General features: G+C 39.6%; 2 protein-coding genes across 2 annotated transcripts in view; both read left to right on the forward strand.

The window, feature by feature from the left end:
- The window catches only part of Wdr35 (WD repeat domain 35), a 46,615-nt gene extending 34,505 nt beyond the window's left edge, over window positions 1–12,110 (forward strand). The window contains exons 18-27 of the mRNA XM_048353361.1: window positions 654–790; window positions 1,253–1,456; window positions 2,895–3,041; window positions 3,657–3,789; window positions 5,890–6,000; window positions 6,127–6,291; window positions 7,353–7,493; window positions 8,237–8,393; window positions 10,792–11,032; window positions 11,351–12,110. Of these exons, the coding sequence (XP_048209318.1) occupies window positions 654–790; window positions 1,253–1,456; window positions 2,895–3,041; window positions 3,657–3,789; window positions 5,890–6,000; window positions 6,127–6,291; window positions 7,353–7,493; window positions 8,237–8,393; window positions 10,792–11,032; window positions 11,351–11,501 (1,587 nt within the window). The 3' untranslated portion in view covers window positions 11,502–12,110. The remainder of the gene's footprint in view (window positions 1–653; window positions 791–1,252; window positions 1,457–2,894; window positions 3,042–3,656; window positions 3,790–5,889; window positions 6,001–6,126; window positions 6,292–7,352; window positions 7,494–8,236; window positions 8,394–10,791; window positions 11,033–11,350) is intronic.
- Window positions 12,111–13,030: 920 nt separating this feature from the next.
- Window positions 13,031–19,257, forward strand: Ttc32 (tetratricopeptide repeat domain 32). The gene is made up of 3 exons (XM_048353387.1): window positions 13,031–13,486; window positions 17,865–18,031; window positions 18,870–19,257. Exons 1-3 carry the CDS (start codon window positions 13,332–13,334, stop codon window positions 19,007–19,009), a joined length of 462 nt encoding a protein of 153 aa, XP_048209344.1. The 5' UTR covers window positions 13,031–13,331; the 3' UTR covers window positions 19,010–19,257.
- Window positions 19,258–20,077: the final 820 nt, after the last annotated feature.

The following is a 20,077-nucleotide window of genomic DNA, read 5'->3' on the forward strand; positions in this document are numbered from 1 at the left end:
AAAAACCCAAAGGTAGTCTGAGTTTCTCACACCTACAAATACACAGTCGCCACCTTTAAGTGTTTCCCTCTTTGGTGTGGATAAAACACTTTGTCCTTAGATGAAAGACTGGGGGAAGGGAGGTGACTGCCGGTGGCTTTCTGCTCTGGCAAAGGGTAGCACACTGGGTGGGAATTTTGTGCCCAGGAAAGAAACACAGCTGAGAGAGTCAGGAAGAACTCCTGTCATTGTCCATGTCTCCCAAAGTCAGGCTGGTGGCTCAGTAGGGACTTCTTTATTCAGGAGTTTTGGCTGTTGGAATGTCTTTTCTTCCTAGTTTTGCTCAAGATATAGAGCACTTGATTTTGTTTGTTTGCTTGTTCTATTTTTTTTTGGCCAGTCCTGGGGCTTGGACTCAGGGCCTGAGCACTGTCCCTGGCTTCTTTTTGCTCAAGGCTAGCACTCTGCCACTTGAGCCACAGCGCCACTTCTGGCCATTTTCTGTATATGTGGTGCTGGGGAATCGAACCCAGGGCCTCATGTATATGAGGCAGGCACTCTTGCCACTAGGCCATATCCCCAGCCCTGCTTGTTTTATTTTTAATTGCAAGAAAGAAACATACTCTCTAGGGAGGCAGCATTTTGAATTTATTTGTTTTCATCTTTGCTCTTAGAATCCAGAACATCCAAACAAGGATTATATAATTAACTTTGAGATTCGATCTCTGCGAGACAGTCGTGCCTTAATTGAGAAGGTTGGAATCGAAGATGCGTCTCAGTTCATAGAGGACAACCCACACCCCCGACTTTGGTATTGAATCCCCAGATTCCAAGTGTAGAGTTCTTGCTGTCATCTGCTCTCCATATTAGTTTTCAGATGGGAATAGGCTTTCCATCTTGCTCTTCTTTTTCTTTTTTTTAAAAATAACACTCAGGTTTGAACTCAGGGATTCAGGCTTGCTAGACAGGTGCTCTACTGTTTGAGCCGTGCTGCCAGCCCTCTTTGCCTTAATTATTATTATTTTTTGGGTACATTAGCATGTTCTTACCTGGCAGGACCAGCCTAGACCATGATTCTCCTACCTTTGTGTCCCAGGTAGCTGGGATGATGAGTGGGATACAGCCCCTAGCTCTTTTTTTAAAATACAGAAATTCACTTTAGAATTGGGAGTCTTCAATATCAGCACAATATTCACTTCTCTAAAAACAATAGGTATAGTAAGATTCCCCTCCTCTCCTCTTTTTTTTTTAACTTACCTTTTTAAAAATAAAGGCGCCTGTTGGCTGAAGCAGCCCTTCAGAAGCTGGACTTGAACACTGCAGAGCAAGCATTTGTGCGCTGCAGAGATTACCAAGGCATTAAGTTTGTGAAGCGCCTGGGAAATCTGCAGAGTGAGTCAATGAAGAAGGCTGAAGTGGTTACCTACTTTGGCAGGTTTGAAGAGGCCGAGAGAATGTATCTTGATATGGACAGAAGGTAAGTTGTGAAGTGGCAGGCATCTACAAGTTCTCTAGAGTTCAAAGTATTTTACAATATAAAATAGACTAATTATATCATAGCATCTTGTGTGTGTGTGTGTGTGCGCGCGTGTGTGCGCGTGCGTGCGTATCAGTCCTGGGGCTTGAACTCAGAACCTAGGTGCTGTCTCTCAGCCTTTGTGCTCAAGGCTAGTGCTCTACCACTTTGAGCCACAGTGCCATTTCTAGCTTTTCAGTAGTTAATTGGAGATAAGAGTCTCATGATCTTTCCTTCCCAGACTGGCTTTGAACCACAATCCTCCGATCTCAGCCTCCTCAGTAGTGTTACAGGCATGAGCCACTGACACCAGGTCATAGCATCTTTTTTAGAACATAATTTTCAGTTTGGATTACAACCAAGATATTTCATATATCTCTCACTGAGTTTTTTTTTATCGTTGGAGGTAGCTTTCTTCTTTGTTTATCTGTTAATGGATGACAGTGGAGATTGCTCTCATTTTTATGGAAAAAATTGATAGGACTATAGAAACTAGGAGCTTTTATTATTTATTTTACAATCCATGATTTAATTCTCTTACTTAGGCTGTTATTTAATTTTCTGCTCTCAGGAAGTATAAAATCAAATGCCATCAGACATTGAATCTTACTGCTTATATTTAATGATGTATGTGGATGTGTGTATCTATCTACATAATATTATATAGACAAACATGCATATATAATGTATGGACTTCATCTCAGCTGTAAATATTACATCTAATTTTTACTATTGTTTTTTGTTCTCCAGGAGATCGCTAATAAAACTTAAGCACTGAAAAGTAATATAAAAGCCATACATGTTTAAGCTAGATGTTCTGTTTTGAAATAAACCTGATCTTATCTCAGAATCTGATTAAAAGAAATGATTAATTAGACTGTTAAATAAGTTGGAAGTCCAGGAAAATAACAGCGGAAATAGATTTTTCCTCACTAGTATCATTGTCTACTTGTGTTTGGATAACTAAGTTCCTGAGACTAGGCACTTTCTAGAGAACAGGCTTTAATTTCTCACAGTTCTGGAGGTTGGCTGTCCAAGATCAAGGGGCCACAGGTACCACGTCTGATGGCAGTCCTATCTCTGCTTCCAGAATGGGCCTTGAATTTTGTATTCTCACATAGTAGGAAGGCATGAGTTTTCTTTGATTCCCCTTATAAAGACATGAATCACTCATGGACTAGCTTAGTCACTTGGTCAATACATTGGGATTAAGTTTCCATATGAAGTTTGGATGAGACAAACATACAAGTGGTCCTCTCAATTCCTCTTCCCTGGTCATGCTGTTTGGAGAGCTGCCTTGTCTGTCTGCTCTATAACAGAGCTATACTTAGTTTGTTGTGGGTACTTGATTAATATTGGTAGAATGGATGGATAAATGAATGAATGCCATTGTTTGTAGAGATCTTGCTATTGGCCTCCGGCTGAAGTTGGGGGATTGGTTTAGAGTTCTGCAACTCCTGAAAACTGGATCTGGTGATGCGGATGACAGTCTCCTTGAACAAGCCCACAACGCCATTGGAGACTACTTTGCTGACCGACAAAAGTGGTAGGTAAAAGTGGCCAGAGCACTTCTTGCATTTGTGCATGCTTAGAATTGTAGCTGCCTGAGTACTTGCCTTTGAAGTAGTGCTGAGGAAATAAAGACCATCCTCCTGTTCTAAGATTCAAACAGTTTTAAATTCAAGTGGAGAACAAGAAATCCTTCAAGTTGGAAAAGGAGCATTATAAAATTTTGGTGTTTACAGACATAGAACTCACATTTAAATCCAGGTAGCTTTCTATTGTTTGAGATCATAGTAGCTAATCCTAAGGTGTTGTTATATGGCTTATTTTTGAACAAAGTAAAAACCAGTTTATATTTGCTTGTGTTGTTATTATAGATTACTTTCAGGAACCATTGCATTTATTAAGTTTCCATTTTGTATGCTTATTTATATGTGACAGTGTTTGGGAGTATAGTATCTCCTGATGATACACAAATGATTTTATATCTCTAAAGAATTTTAGCATAGTATTTTGCAGCTGAAATGATTTGAAGATACTGTATAGTTGATGATGAATGACCAAGGGAGTAAAGCTTGTACCAACAGTTCTAGTGAAAGAACATTTTGGTAGGAGGTTCGTGTTAGTCCTAGAAGTTTTCCTTTTTTTCTTCTCACAGGTTGAATGCTGTACAGTATTATGTGCAAGGCCGGAACCAGGAGCGCCTAGCAGAATGTTACTATATGTTAGAAGATTTGGAGGGATTGGAGAATCTTGCCAACTCACTTCCAGAAAACCACAAGTTGCTTCCAGTAGGTATTACAAGTTTTAGCTCTTGAAGGTTACCTTATAAAATTTTAATGTCTAGTCAGGAAATATCCTCTGCAACAAGAATAACTGAAAAATTCTTTTATAGTTTCTTAGGTAAAGAATGATGTTTTTATTTTAATTTTAAAACAATGTATTACAATACATTACAATTAATACAATACATTACAATACAATGTATTAGTATTACAGAGACTTGAAAGTGGAGGGGGAAAGCGGTCATCAGATTAGCACTTCAACATATCTTTTGTATAATTTCTTCAGTTTTATAAAATCGCTTTTAAAACAGCTTTTATTTTATTTATTTCTTTATTTTTGGCCAGTCCTGGGCCTTGGACTCAGGGCCTGAGCACTGTCCCTGGCTTCTTCCCGCTCAAGGCTAGCACTCTGCCACTTGAGCCACAGCGCCGCTTCTGGCCGTTTTCTGTATATGTGGTGCTGGGGAATCGAACCTAGGGCCTCATGTATATGAGGCAGGCACTCTTGCCACTAGGCTATATCCCCAGCCCTTAAAACAGCTTTTAAAATAACTTTTAAAACATGGAATATTTACAGATGAAATGATATGTTGACAGGCATTTGCTTCAAAATATCTTAATATTATTTGAAAATTTCAGCATCTTAGGTTTAAATTTTAGAATCTTAATTATTTAATTTTAAAAGAAATTAAAAGCAGAGTTCTCTTTTTTTTGATGCTCCTTTAAGCTGCCTTTAGTTATTGCACATTGTTAGTGCGTTAGTAGTGTATTTCTTGGTTTAGTGTGTGAATTGCTGAGCTGTACAATACCACAGGATCTGGTCGCACAGAGCTGTGTTTTTCCTTGTGTTAATAGATAATATAGAATTCTGTAATTTGATTTTTTTATTGTGAATTAAATCCCTGTAATGGTGGTTTCTTCTTTGTGTGATCCAGTATTGGGGTCGAACTTGGGGATTCATGTTCTCCCTTGGCTTTTTGCCTAGCTGGTGCTCTACCACTTCAGCTTTATGCTGGTTAATTGGAGATTAGAATCTTGATGTTTTTGTCTGCCCAGATTCTCTGAATGTCTTCTTGTCTTTTTACCTTGCTTCCTATCTTTTGATGAGCTGGCTTCTTTCTTTCCTTCCTCCCTCCCTCCCTTCTTCCTTCCCTCCCTCCCTCCCCTCCCTCCTTCCGTCCCCCTCCCTCCTTCCGTCCCCCTCCCTCCCTTCTTTCCTTCCTTCCTTCTTTCCTTCCTTTCCTTCCTTTTTCCCTCCCTCCCCCTTCTCTCCCTCCCTTCCTCTCTCTTTCTCTCCCTCCCTATCTTTCTCCCTCTGCTCCTCTGTAACTATTTCCAGTGGTTGCCTCATTCTTTTTTCACTATAATCGTAAATATTATAAAGTGCTGACATAGAAAGGTTACAAAGAACTACATTGCCATGTAGTAAATGATCAGTTTTTAAAAGTTATTTTTATTAGTAAATATTGAAAGCACAGGGGAGCGTCATTATGATAATATCACACATGTATGTAGTGTAATTTGAACAAGTCCACACTTATATTTCCTTAATCCCCCATTTTATCTCAACCCTTTAATGTGGTTTGGTGGGTTTCCTTATGCTATCATTTCTCATTCTTGGATCCTCTTCACCCTCTAGTACTCTTCTTTTTATTTGTCTCCTTCCACTTCCACTGATCCCTTGGCAGTCCCTGCTTACACTCATTGCAACATTCCTTTATAGAGAGGTGCTTTAGAGCCTCGAAAATTTGGCCGAGCATAGTAACAGTTCACCTAAACCCTCTCCCTTCCCCCCTTCTAGTATAGGATCATTTTGGAGCTTGACAGTTTTGTACACTAGCTGGGAGAAGGTAGAATGGCAGTGTCTCCAGGGCCTGAGCCAGTGAAGTTCTATAGAAGGAGATCTATAGAGCTTAGCATCTACAGATGCTGAGGCTAGCTTCTGTTCCATTTTGTAGCCTCTGCTCCTCTTCTCTGTTTAAAAGAAAAAAAAGTCACTCTACCTATCCATTACTATTTTTTATACCTACCTCATGGAGTTTTGCTAAATTAAAATATAAATGATTTTCTTGGACTGTGAGCTCTGATTCTGTTTTGTGCTTACAGGAAATAGCAGAAATGTTTGAGCGAGTTGGAATGTGTGAACAAGCAGTGAATGCCTTTCTGAAATGTAATCAACCAAAGTCTGCGGTGGACACCTGTGTGCATCTCAACCAAGTAAGGCACTGAGACACACTGTATGGCTGAAGCACAGCTCGAGTCCCCACAGTCTTTTATGGGTGAAGTGTATGATAAGTGTGTTGTCAGCCATTGAGTGACTGAATGGTATAATTTTTTCCCTAGTGGAACAAAGCTGTTGAATTGGCTAAAAGTCATAATATGAAAGAAATTGGATCCTTGTTGGCTAGGTATGCCTCTCACTTACTGGAAAAGAATAAAACTCTTGATGCCATAGAACTCTACCGGAAAGCCAGTTACTTTTTCGATGCTGCTAAACTAATGTTTAAGGTAATGTAACAATCTTGGTGAGTGTTTGGCTTATTCTAGTTAAATTTTCTTTTTGTCTAGAAATTTTTTTGTGGTACTGGGAATTAAGCATGCTAGACAAGTTCTCTGTCACTGAGCAATATCTCTAGTCCCTCAGAAATGTAAACATATACTACTGAACACATTTTCTTTATCTTTGGAGACAAAATATTTGTTATAGCGAACCCATATATTTTTATTACTACTTTAATTATGTGTATTATTCATTACCTTCTACTACCAAGGCTACTTACTGACACCAGCAGCTTCTTTATACCTAAACATTTTGTATTTTGGTACTGAAGTTAACAAAAAAGTAAAGAATTCACTGGGACTGTCAAAAATCCATTATCTTAACAAGAAATTAAATCCTATTGATGATACATTTATTTGCTTATTTATTTATTATTAAGTAGCTCTACAAAGATGTTACAATTCTATATGTCAGGTTTTGAGTATAATGCTTCTTGGTCAATGTCACTCCTTCTTTCATTTTCCCCAATGATAGTTTTAAGTCCTTATTAATGTACAAAATTTTAAACCTTATATGGTGCAAACTGTCCATTTGGAGGGAATATTAACTGGTAATCCATGCAGATTTTGCATTTGTCTGATTTAATTAAAAAGGATAAACTTTCCCTCAAAACCATTTAAATAAGTTTAAACTTCTGAAGGATGAACTATGGTAATGCCACACTATCTTTGTGTATTTGAAACTTTATTTATAAATCTGTGTGCTATGGAAAATAACACTTATTCCATCATAATTTTCTTTACCCTGATTTTTACTAATATCAGATAGTATTTTATTTCCTAAGATTGCCAACAGTCTTAACTCCAAAGCCTAAAAACTAAGGAAAGAACTAACTCCTTTTGCAAGTAATAAAGGAAAAGAAAATTGCTTTTAAAACATTAGGCCCAGTAGTAGTGTTTATACAACATCTTAACTGAGCTTCTTCCTTTATTAGAGAATCAAATTTCAGTTGATTTCAGAAAAGATGATATTTTTACAACTGTCTTCCCCAATCTTGAACTGTTTCAAGGTTGCAGATGAAGAGGCAAAGAAAAGGACTAAACCACTGCGTGTTAAGAAGCTCTATGTACTCTCAGCCTTACTCATAGAGCAGTACCATGAACAAATGAAAAACACCCAACGGGGGAAAGTTCAAGGAAAGAGTTCACAGGTAAGACAGAGCATTCGGTACCATTAAATGGTGTGAAGCCAGCTTCAGTGACTAAGACAGGAAGATGGAGCCCACCTCTTTATGGATAGGCCCTTTATAGTGCATGTCTGCATTCATTTCTTTTCCGTGCCCAGAGAAGGCATGCCTGATTTTGACATTTCTGTAGAAATATAGAATGATTTTTCTAAAAGGCTAGTGTTAGCTTTATTTTTTTTTTTGTAAAATTTTTACTTGCTTAGTAAATCTCCCTTTCTGATCAGAGAGTTTAGAATCTCCTTTAGAATATGTGTATCTTTTTTTTTTTTTCTTGCCAGTCCTGGGACTTGAACTCTGGGCCTGGGTGCTGTCACTGGGCTCCTTTTGCTCAAGGCTAGCACTGTACCACTTGAGCCATTGAGCCATTTCTGGCTTTTTCTGTGATTAAAGATAAGAGTCTCACAGACTTTCCTGCCTGGCGAATATGTGCATCTTTATACATATGTTACAAATTAAGTTAAATGAACTGCAGTTAATTATGAGTTGTTTTAAAATTTGATCAGACTGAAAATATGAATGTTAATAGAAAAATCAAGTCTGTAAGAAGAGCCTTATGACACAGTTTGCTCAAATTTAGGCATGTTGTGTTAGCGCCATTTCAGGTCTTGCCTTCATTGTAAGTCTCTGTGTGGGGCTGATTCCGTGTGTGTGTGTGTGCGTGCGTGTGTGCGTGTATGCGTGTGTGTGCGTGTGTGCTTTTCTCCTAGGCCACTTCTGCTTTGGCGGGCTTAATGGAAGAGGAAGCCCAGTCCACAACCAGTCGTTTGACAGATAACGCATGGCGAGGTGCAGAGGCTTACCACTTCTTTATCCTCGCTCAGAGGCAGCTCTATGAGGGATATGTCGATACTGCCTTGAAGACAGGTGGGCTCATCACCTAATGCGTGTCGTATGTACGGCCTGCTTCCTCCATTTGTCTCTTTATTAATTTCAGTAACATTTCCCCCTATGGACTTATTTTCACCTGTTTGAAGTTATACACCTGTTTGAAGTTATACACCTGTTTGAAGTTATATATATATAATTTGCTTATGAAAACAATATGATTAGCAAACTATATGTAGTATAACTATAAGTTGTATAGAATTACTTGCTATATAATACTAAGTAATTAAAACTATGAATAGTGTAGTTATGTAGTCTCTTCTTGACAATTTTCTTCTTATACGTAGATATTAGATATTGGATATTTGAGAAAAGAAAAAGGGTAGCATTTGTACTCTCTCCCCTCAAGGTTAAATATTTAACAGTTCAGTCTTTATTCTTTTGGAGATCTGTATTGTCCCTGTCTAGAATCATGACTACATCTCTGTCTATATAGTGGTTTTTAAAACTTTATAATATTGGGAAGTATAATAGGTTCTACTCTTGTGTACTTTATTATTATTATTTTTAAATTGTTTCAGTCAATATATTATGAAAATCTAAAGAAAACCGTCTAATGTGATAGAAAGCATAGTATAAAGGAGTGTATTTGGGCATGATGAAAATGTTCGATATTTTGGTTATAGTCATATGAAAATATGTGAGCAATTTATCAAACTTCACACTTAATGTATTTTATTGGATAAGTCTGTATATAATGTAATGTGTATGTAAATTATACCACACAAAAGTTGATTTTAGCAAAAATCTATTTTATTTTCAGGATGGATTTTTCAAATTTTATTATTTTTCTCTTCTCATTCCTCTGGCTAGAGATTTTAAGGCAAAGATCAATAAAACATGATGATGATTTTTCTTTCCTCCTCCTCCTCCTCCTCCTCCTCCTCCTCCTCCTCCTCCTCCTCCTCCTCCCTCTCCCCCTCCTCCCCCTCCCCCTCCTCCCCCTCCCCCTCCTCCCCCTCCTCCCCCTCCTCCCCTCCTCCTCCTCCTCCTCCTCCTCTTCCTCCTTCCTCCTCCTTCCTCCTCCTCCTCCTCCTTCTTCTTCTTCTTCTTCTCCTTCTCTTCTCCCTCTTCTTCTCCCTCTTCTCCCTCTCCTTCTCCTTCTCCTTCTCCTTCTCCTTCTCCTTCTTCTCTTCTCCTTCTCCTTCTCCTTCTCCTTCTTCTTCTTTTGCCAGTCCTGGGGCTTGAACTCAGGGCCTGAGCACTGTCCCTGGCTTCTTTATGTTCAAGGCTAGCACTCTACCTCTTGAGCCATAGTGCCACTTTTGGCTTTTTCTGTTTCTGTGGTGCTGAGGAATTGAACCCAGTTCTTCATGCATGCTAGGCAAGCACTCTACCGTAAAGCAACATTCCCAGCCCGATTTTTATTTTCTTATTTGATTCTTTTAGGATAATTCTTTCAATATTTCTACCACTGAGGATGTAATATAATTTCAACAAAGATATAGGTTCTTATTCCTACTTGAGTCTTATGTGCTTAAAAAAAGAATAACGTGTTAAAGATTTTTTAATAAAAATAATCTTTCCTAATAATTTTGGTCAAAGCAGAAAATATGAAGAAAATAAAATAATCTAATAATTTGTATAAAAAATTTTCCTCTTTGGCAAACATAAATCTGTATACTTTTTAAAAGCTATATAATAGTCCACAGTGCTTATATATTATAGTTTATAGAAGATTATTTGCATACATTATTTATATCTAGATTTCTTCTGGATTGACAATATGATAGTTTACATAATTACCTCCAGAGAGCATAATTGTGAGTTCTAGGAATGACTGATATATTACTGTTCTTTCAGCTTGGCCACGCCAGCCATGCCAGCCTGTTATAGCCCGCCCCACCTTCCGTCCGTCACTTTGGATGGCCACTGTGCGGTCATCTCTGCTGGCTCATGTCATCACCAAGAGATTAGTGCCCTCTCATCCTGATAGGTTATTAGCGTATATGACAATGGACATGTTTAAACAACCTATATTATAGAAAAATTATTCTATTTGAATACTCCTGTAAGGGTGATTTTTTTCTTATTTGTTATAATATATAAGAGCTCTTCAGAGACTATATATAGCACATCATATATATTGATTCTCCCTACCATTTATAAGTCTTTATCATGGAAATTTCTACATGGAATGGAACAAAAGTATATCAGAAGTTTTTTTGTATTCTAATTCAGCATAGTCATGTGCGTTGTTTGGTGGTTGCTATTTTCACAGGACCTGGAGATCATGTGCCCTACTTCCTCCTAAGTGTGTTCCTCCTAGTCTCTCACTGTTTTAAGTTCCTGTAAGTTCAACTTGAACCTCTGAACAGAGATCCTTTCCAGTGCATGTTCACTGACCTCCACCGTCCATTGCCTCCCTTTTCTCTAGCTCTTCATCTGAGAGACTATGAGGACATCATTCCTGCGGTGGAGATCTACTCACTGTTAGCACTCTGTGCGTGTGCCTGTAGAGCTTTTGGCACCTGTTCAAAAGCTTTTATTAAACTTGAATCTTTAGACAGTCTCACTGCAGAACAGAAACAGCAGTATGAAGACCTTGCTCTAGAAATCTTCACCAAACATATTCCAAAAGATAACAGAAAATCTGAATTGAACAGCATTCTTGAAGGGTAAGCTAATTATAATGAACAGCTTAATTTACTTCAGTGGAAACTTAGATTTCTTTATGTACAATAGTTATATAATTAAAGCACTAAATTTTGCAATACTTTTTCTTAACATTATAGTCTTTTACTTAATCTGTCAAAGGCATGATGATCTTTTATTACAAGAATAATTTTTTAAAATAATTAAAACTTTTTGGAATAAAAATGCTTTATTTGAAGTTTACTTTGGATTTTTTCTTGAATTTGTAAGTGTATTAAATAAGGTTAGACAAATTGAAAATATTAGAGTATAATTAATTAATTTTCCTCTTGCTTTCGTAGTGGTGAAGGTAAACTCCCAACATGCATTGCCACAGGAAGCCCAATCATTGAATATCAGTTCTGGATGTGTAAAGTCTGCAAACACTATGTTCTTGCTCAGGAAATCAGTAACTACAACTTCTGTCCCTTATGTCATAGTCCAGTGGATTAAAGATGATCTATATGTAATTGCAAAATATATGTTGCTTTACCTGTATATCTAATAATGTTGAGTTCCATGAGTTTTGTATGAAAATCAGTGCCACCATTTTATGGTTGTATTTTTTACACAAAATATAAAGATAATAAGTTTTGCACAAAAATACAATTGTGAAATGGATATGGGCTTTATTTTACCTAAATCAATTATTTATGTATGTTGTTTATGATACCATGGAAATACTGCAGATAAATATTTTTATCACGATGTCAAGGAAGTGAGGGTGTAGGAGGAATAGGAGTGGGAACACTGAATAGAGTGAAGCAACTATAGTGTGAAATGAGCTTCATTTTTGCTTTACTTTAAGTAAGAATTGACTGTTTTATATGTGTTTTCAGAAGATGACATTTTAAAGCATTTTTAAGGAACTGAGTTGTTTCATTAAAATTTTTTTTTCCATCTCAAGAGAAGGCATTTGGTATTTACTCTTTTGTATTGTTCAGAAAGCTTGGGCTTTGCTTAGGAAATAAAAGTTTCTACAGAAACAATCATTTTGTTACAGTGCTGCTTGAAACATTGTCACAGATGCATCCTTCATTTAATAAAGTGTCTTGTTCTGTGTGTGTGAGATTCTTTCTTGATACCTATTTTGATTTATTATTGATTTAGAAGAGGGAAAATGCCCTCAGTAACAGATAAATTTCTTACCTCTTTATACAGCTGTTTTGTGAAGTCACATGCTCCTGTTTTGTGGCAAAAGACTTAAAAACTATTTAATAAAGATTTCCTTAAATTTGGCTGATACTCAACGAGGCAATAAAATAAAGTATGCTACATTGGTATTGTAGTTTATACTTAGGTTAACTCACTTCCCTCCATGTCACATTTAATAATTTTATGCACGCACACCTGTTGCAGAGTGAGAATAATGAGCTAGAAGAGGCTTAGAGTCCAGGGGCATTTAGGAAACATTAAAAGAAAAGGTGGAGTCTTTGAAGTCTGTCTGTGCTAATATATCTGGTGGGAAATTACCTTGGTACAATGGAATGATTCCAATTCCAAACAAGCTGTCTGCAGCAGAAAGGCCTAAAAAGCAAGTAAGGGTGCACGTCCTTTTTTTTAACCCCAGAAAAACACTAGCTTGCTTAACAATTTTTTTTTGTGGTCTTTCAATTTCTCATTTCTACTGGCCGTATATACGTACGTGTATATATTATACGTATATATGTATCACTGCATCACCTTCGTTTTCGGTGGCAAAAAGCTTTCCTTTTAAAAATGAAAGCGAAAAGTACGTAATTCAAACCTTATTGAAGACCTGGCATGGAAATAGTGTCAGATGCATTTTTATTTTCTTTACTTCCTGAGCCAATCAGGACAAACTGAATTCCTGACGGGCGCGGGAGCGAAGGCTCGGGGCAGCGCAGGATTCAAGCCTCGCCCAGTCGCCCAGGACAAGGTTGGATTCGGACTGAGGCCCAAAGAACACGCAGCTCTCAGGACCTGGTCTACTGGTGACCCGGAAGCAGTGTTCGGCGCACCGGAAGGACTTCACCGTTTCCGGGCAGGTTCCACACACCGCGGGCACGGAAGTCACGTCAGACCTCCCGACCTGCAGCCGTTTGGGCTCTTCCGGGAAGCTAGGCGGAAGGAGGAGGGAAAGAAGAAGGCGCGACCCGCCTCTTGTCTCGCGAGAATACGAGTACCCTTCCGCGAGCGCCGAGGGCTTCTTTTTTAATTAGCAAATGTAATTCCGGGGTGCGGAAGTGGGCTCGTGGCGCCGCCCTTATCGTCCACAAAGTCAATTCCCCTCCCACACCGCGAGCCAGGCCCGCGGCCTCGATGGCAGGCCGGCCGGGACACGAAGCCCAAACGGCCCTGGCCCTGGCCCAGACCCACTTCGACAAGGGAGAGTTTGCCGAGGCCGAAGCGCTGTACTCGGCCTACATCCTCCAGTGCGCAAGCGCGGCACCCGCCACTGGCGAGGGTCGCGGGAGGTAACTATCGCGAGACGCGTCGCAGCGGCGCGGGGGCGGGGGGCGGGGCCGGGCGGAGAGGGAGAATCCTGGGTGTCCGTGGCCGGCGCGGCTTCTTCCTTCGGCTCCGGGGGTCGCCGCTGGCGCTGTTGGCCTTGGTGGAGAGGCCCGAGAGGAGGATGGCCAAGCGCCCAGGGGCAAAGCCCAGCCCCGGCCGATGCAGCGCGCCTTCCGCCCTAGCTAGGGCTTTGGGCACTGCCCCTTTGTGCTCCAGGCTGGCGCTCTACCACTTGGGTCACAGCCCTCGACGGACGGACTTCTCAGCCCTGCCTGGCTTCCAGTTAGGATGCTCGAATCTCAGCCTCCCGAGCCGGGTTTTAAGTGCGAGCCTCTAGTACCTGGCCTTCGTCTTTGTTTTTTTTTTTCTAATTAAAAAATAGTTGCAGAGAACATTTTAAACATGCTGAAAGCAGTATAATGAGCCGCTAGGCATTCATCCCTGGGCTTAAGCCTGATCTGCCCACCCAGACCTGAGATTCCTGTAAGGATGGTCCAGAACGCACTCTTCGAAGTTAGGCATTCTTTAAACGACCTGGCCACGCTGTCATTAGTGTCACAGAATGGTTTAACATCAAAAATACAGTGTTAGAACTTTTCTGATTGGCCTGTAAGAGTGCTCTATTGTTATTTGGTCAGTTAATGGACCAATAAAAGTTTTGTTATCTGCTCAGTTGACTTTTGGATCTCTCTCTCTCTCTCTCTCTCTCTCTCTCTCTCTCTCTCTCTCTCTCCTCTCTTCTCTCGCCCCCCTCTCTCTCCTTCCCCTTCTCCCTCCCCCTCTCCCTCCCCCTCTCTCTCCCCTCTCCCCCTCTCTTTCCTCCTCTTTCCTTCTCTCTCTCCCTCTCTCCTCTCTCCCTTTTTCTCTGTTGTGAGGCTTGAACTAAAGGGCCTGGGTGTTGTACCCGCACTTTTTTGCTAAAGGTTGGCACTCTACCACTTTGAGCCACAGTTCCACTTACCTGCTCAGTTGATTTTTGTTTGTTTTTTTTTTTGTTTTTGATTCAACTCAGGATACACATCTGGTCTCTCTTAACATTTAAGGACACCGCCCCCCCCCCCCCCCCCGGCCTTGTAGCTTATAGTTAAAAGATTCCTTTGTCTCCCAGTTTTCACATTTTGGATTTAACAAATGTGTCATTTGAGTGTCATTGAATACTGTCATCTGCCTACTGTATTGCTTGTAAATTAAATTTTGACCCCACTTAGATTCAGCATTATGGAAGAATACTTTATAGGCAGGCCCCCAATATGTCATGTCCTGTGGTTTCCCTTTCTGCAGTATTTGCAGCCTCTTTGCCTTTTATGCCTAGATGTGTAGCATTTCTTGTTAGTTCACATTTTGTCAGTTGATGGCGTAGAGTAGAGCAGGGTGAGAAACCTAGAGAGGTTGGTTCCATGGTTTTGACAGGTATGTGAACTGTCCACATCACCCTCTCCCCAGGAAGGTTTATTTTTATTTATTTATTTTTTTTGTGGGTACTGGGACTTGATTTGGGGCCTAACGCTGTTTACCAAAGCTGGCACTTCACCACCTGAGGCACTCCTCCAGCTACAAGATTTGACTTTTTGACTTCTTTTTTTTTTGTCAATTGTGGGGCTTGAACTCAGGGCCTGGGTGCTGTCCCCAAGATTTTATTTATGTTTTTTTTTGGCCAGTCGTGTGGCTTGGACTCAGGGCCTGAGCACTGTCCCTGGCTTCTTTTTGCTCAAGGCTAGCACTCTGCCACTTGAGTCACAGCGCCACTTCTGGCCATTTTCTATATATGTGGTGCTGGGGAATTGAACCCAGGGCCTCATGTATACGGGGCAAGCAGTCTTGCCACTAGGCCATATCCCCAGCCCCCCCCCCCCCCAAGATTTTTTTTTTTTGATAGGATACAAGCTTATCTTTTGTATGAGGTTTAAATACTGAAGCCTGGATTCTTACCCTGTTAGAGACTTAAAGAATTGAGGCAAGCACTCTTGCCACTAGGCCATATTCCCAGCCCCGAGTCTTATAGAATTGAAACAGAAAGATAAAATTGCTTTCTTATTTCAACTGCACATCTGAATTATAGTTAATAGAAGTTTCTGAACAGGCACTAGAATGGTGCCACCATCCCTTCCTTGGTTTTCTACCCTGTTTCAAGCTCTAAGAGAGACTTACCTAGTAAGTTTAAAAAGATACTCACCAGCAATAGATATGTGGGCAGTCTTCTTACTTTTCATCTTTTGTATATTCCAGCCTAAGCGCAGAAGTATGCATAGCAAATTCTGTCCTTTATAGGTGTCCTGCCATAGCTTAGTGGAGTTCACTGTGCCTGCACCCTCGTTTTCTCTCTGCCAAAGCCCTGGGACTTTTTCTCAGCCTCGGTTTCTCATCTGTAAAATGTGCTATCAATTTCCTTCAGTTCAGAGAGACTTCTTGGCACTCATGGATTGAAAGTGAATTCCATCACTTAATTTTTCCCCCTAAATTACTTTTTTTTTTAACTATTCTCCTGAATATTTTTGAAACAAGGCAGTACTCGCAATCTTTGAGTGCCTTTTACTGTAGACAGTTGATCATATTTTCTTTTTAATATCCAAAGGTGCAATTTTAGCTATAATCTAATTTTCACATAGTTTGTCTTGGCCAACGCTAGTAAATGCTAAAAATTCACATTTGGATTATGTAACTTGGTTAAACTCCAGTACATGTTTACAAAATCATAATATTCCAAAATTAGCTTTGTCAACTTATTTCCTTGAAAAAAGTGGAGAAACAACATTACTGCATGAGGGGCTGGTAATATGGCCTAGTGGCAAGAGTGCTTGCCTCATATACATGAAGCCCTGGGTTTGATTCCTCAGCACCACATATATACAAAAAGGCCAGAAGTGGCGCTGTGGCTCAAGTGGCCGAGTGCTAGCCTTGAGCAAAAAAAAAAAAAAAGCCAGGAATAGTGCCAAGGCCCTGAGTCCATGCCCCAGGATGTGCAAAAAACAAAACAAAACAAAACAAAATTACTGCATGAAATGTTGGCTTTTAGAGTTCATTGGGATGAGATCTAATTTTAAATCTAACATTGTATCATCCTCCGAGAATATAAAACTTTATAGCAAAGCTTGGAGGGCTCAAATTTAGCGACTAAAGTTTTACTGAAGTCCCAAGGCTACATTTTTCTTCAAACTATCCTGGGCTACAGTCCATTGGTGTCCTAGTGGAGAGATGACAGGCATGCGCCCTCTTCTGGTGGCATCCAGAAGTACCCTGGAAGCCAACAGGACAGAAAACTTCTAAATGGGATCGGTTCCTCTCTCAGCACATTTAGACTATTACGTCGGCTAGACTATTACTCGTCACGGTCCTTGTCTGATCACACAAGGATCCAGATGTTAAGGGAAGGAGTCACCTATTTTCTAAGAAGTCTGCTTACACTATGGGTTCTAACAAAGAAAAGAGAGAAATTGAATGCGCACCTTCTCTGGTTTAAGTGAGAGAATCTCATTGTAATAAAAGAAAGGAACAGAATGTTTCTGGACTCAGAGCCGAGTTCTCCCTGTAAGAGATTTGCCTCATACTGGAATGCCTTGGGGCAATAAAGGGGAAGGGTACTGTGACCTGGGCACATCAGAACTCTGAGCACCCACGCCCCGAGGGGAAGGGTCTGCTCACTTTTGGAACTTAGGCAGCCTCCAGAACTGATACTGTTGGAACCTCACAAGAGGGCTACAGGCCAGCCTCCTAGCAGGAGGCCAACCTGGTATTGGTTGGGGATGGAGGAGGGTTCCAGCCAGGGCTGGAAGGAGGGCACCTCTGTGTCAGAGATCATTCCATTCCTTAACCATCAGTGCGCTTGTTGAATTACCACCTAAGGCTAACTTGCATTTCTTTATCAGAAAATGACACCAAATCTCATTGCTTTAAGGTCACTTCAAAGTTTGAGAGTCAAATTGATAATTCTCTTTTTGACACACCCTTAAGCACACTTGAACTTTTGGCTACCTTTCCTTCCTTCCTCAGCAAGCATCTGATCTGTTTTCTCTGCCCTGCTGCTGTGAGCTTAGAAAATGTGCAACGATCCCTTTAGCATTGTCTTTAGCAAAGCATGTTGACAACAAACAGGGGCTTTGAACACTGAAACTCACATGCTTCTCATATGAACACTGTTTGTACTACAACTCCACAAAAGAAGATAACAAGGCTAAAACACAAATTCATTTCAGTTCCCTATTTATCTACCTTTTTTTTCCAGCTTGGTTTTTTTCACAGCATGTTACAAGCTATGAAGGTTGACAGCGCCCAGAAGAGAATGAAAGTGGAAACGAGAGGAATTTGGTAACGCCATGTTTTTAATGTGAACTTTTATGTTTAAAGCAAATGCAGCCCCGAGGATTTGGCTACTGCGTATAACAACAGGGGGCAAATCAAGTACTTCAGGGTTGACTTTTATGAAGCCATGGGTGATTACACAGCTGCCATAGGAGTGCAACCCAATTTTGAAGTTCCGTATTACAACAGAGGGCTGATACTCTATAGGCTGGGTAAGAAGTTTTTAAATCTAATTTTTGCTCCTTCCCCCTTACTAACTATTCTGTTTTTTTTTTTCAAAGCTATGAATGGCTATAAAAACAAATGTAGTAAGCATCAAATTGTAAAGTTATGTGAAATTTAGGTTTAGAGCTTAGAGAAAAGGAAGCACACCTGAGTGTATTTTAGGGCTTTTGTTAGGCATTATAGATCACAGCGGAGCGCTGGGCTGGGAATTGGCCCTGGGCACCGGGGTGGGGGTGACCCCATTACTCGTGTCTGTGCGTTTCCAACTGCAAAATGAGGGTAATGCCGACAATAACCTGTGACACTTTTCCGAGTGAACATCTTTGGAGACAATAGAAAGTGAAGTTTTAGATCACTGGATTAAAGAGACCGTGGATGCGATTACTTATTAAAATGAAAATAAAAACCAGCTATTTCTCAATTGTACTGAAACTGTGTAAAACAAGTGATATATTTTTTGTTGGAATTTCATGACGCTGCTCCTCTATTAAGTTGTATAAAGAAACCCAAAGCTAATTTTATTTATTTATTTATTTATTTTTTGCTGTGCTTGGGATGAAACCTAGAACCTTCCCTATGCTAGGCAGTCGCTTTGCAACACCCTTGCCCTCCACAGCTGAATGAATGTAGGTGTAGTTGTTCTGTGATCACACAGGACATTGCTTCGATATGCACATCTCTGTATCATTATTACAAGGAACAAGCTTCTTTCAGTAGAAGTGGTTGTAAGTTTGCAAATCTGAAAGTATGTGTATTTAAACTTGGTTGTAATAAATAGGATACTCAGCACTGTTTTTCTCTTTTTTCCTTTTGGTTCTGGCACAGGATATTTTGATGATGCTTTGGAAGATTTTAAGAAGGTACTAGACTTAAATCCTGGATTTCAAGATGCTGCTTTGAGTTTAAAACAGACTATCCTAGACAAAGAAGAAAAACAGAGAAGAAATATGGAAAATAATTATTGAAATTTTTAATTTAATTGAAATATTAACTCATGGTCCTTATACTGATTGGCTCAAATTTAAAGTAAGTGCTGAGCTATTTTAATTTATATTTAAGATAAAGGAATTCATGAACTAGCATTAAGGTTAAATAATACATTTAAGGTTGTTAATTTCAGGTTGAGAAATTATGTCAAATACTTTGCCTCTTATAAAGTATAAGTAAATCATATTAATGTATAAACATATATTATTACAGTAAAATACCTCAAGCAATGTGTGGTATTTTCTTTAGTAAAACTTTTTCATTTTTTTATCTTTTTATTTCCAACTTTAAAATTTTTTCATGTAAAGCTTATAGTACAATCAAGCCCTATAAATTCTTCATCAATTAGCATTATGACATATTTGCTTTTTAATCTGTATTTAAAAATACAACTTCTTTTTTTTTTTTTTTTTGGCCAGTCCTGGGCCTTGGACTCAGGGCCTGAGTACTGTCCCTGGCTTCTTCCCGCTCAAGGCTAGCACTCTGCCACTTGAGCCACAGCGCCGCTTCTGGCCGTTTTTCTGTATATGTGGTGCTGGGGAATCGAACCTAGGGCCTCGTGTATCCGAGGCAGGCACTCTTGCCGCTAGGCTATATCCCCAGCCCAAAATACAACTTCTTGTTAAGCCATTTGAGAATAAAATGCAGACATCACAATACTTCCCCCCTAAGTATTTCAGCCTGTGTCTTTCAAAAATAAAGACAACCTTCTTTGTAGTCACCATACCATTAAAACTTGTAATAAAATTAGCAATTCTATAGTATCTTCCATATCCAGGCCATATTCAAATGTTTCCAATTATTTCCAGAATGTGTTATAACTTCTGAGTCTATGCAGCCAGCCAGGTTTTGTTGAGTCCTGTTCTGACATTTAGCCATGCTGTCACAGTACTTCATTTGAGAGTTTCATGTAGTTGGGTTAGAGAGACAGAGCACTCAGACTTAAAAATAAACACACATCCTACAGGAGAAGAGTTTGAATGAAAGAATTTAACCCACAATTGATTTTCTTTAGGAAGTATTGGTAAGATAGATTAAGATTTAAA

Source organism: Perognathus longimembris, chromosome 8, assembly GCF_023159225.1.
Source record: "Perognathus longimembris pacificus isolate PPM17 chromosome 8, ASM2315922v1, whole genome shotgun sequence".
Lineage (NCBI taxonomy): Eukaryota > Metazoa > Chordata > Mammalia > Rodentia > Heteromyidae > Perognathus > Perognathus longimembris.

Bases quoted from the DNA above. Each gene is read 5' to 3' on its own strand.
- Ttc32 (XM_048353387.1), top strand. From the start codon at position 13,332: ATGGCAGGCCGGCCGGGACACGAAGCCCAAACGGCCCTGGCCCTGGCC. The intron at 13,487-17,864 runs GTAACTATCGCG...TTATGTTTAAAG, and splicing joins ACTGGCGAGGGTCGCGGGAG to CAAATGCAGCCCCGAGGATT. The intron at 18,032-18,869 runs GTAAGAAGTTTT...GTTCTGGCACAG, and splicing joins GCTGATACTCTATAGGCTGG to GATATTTTGATGATGCTTTG.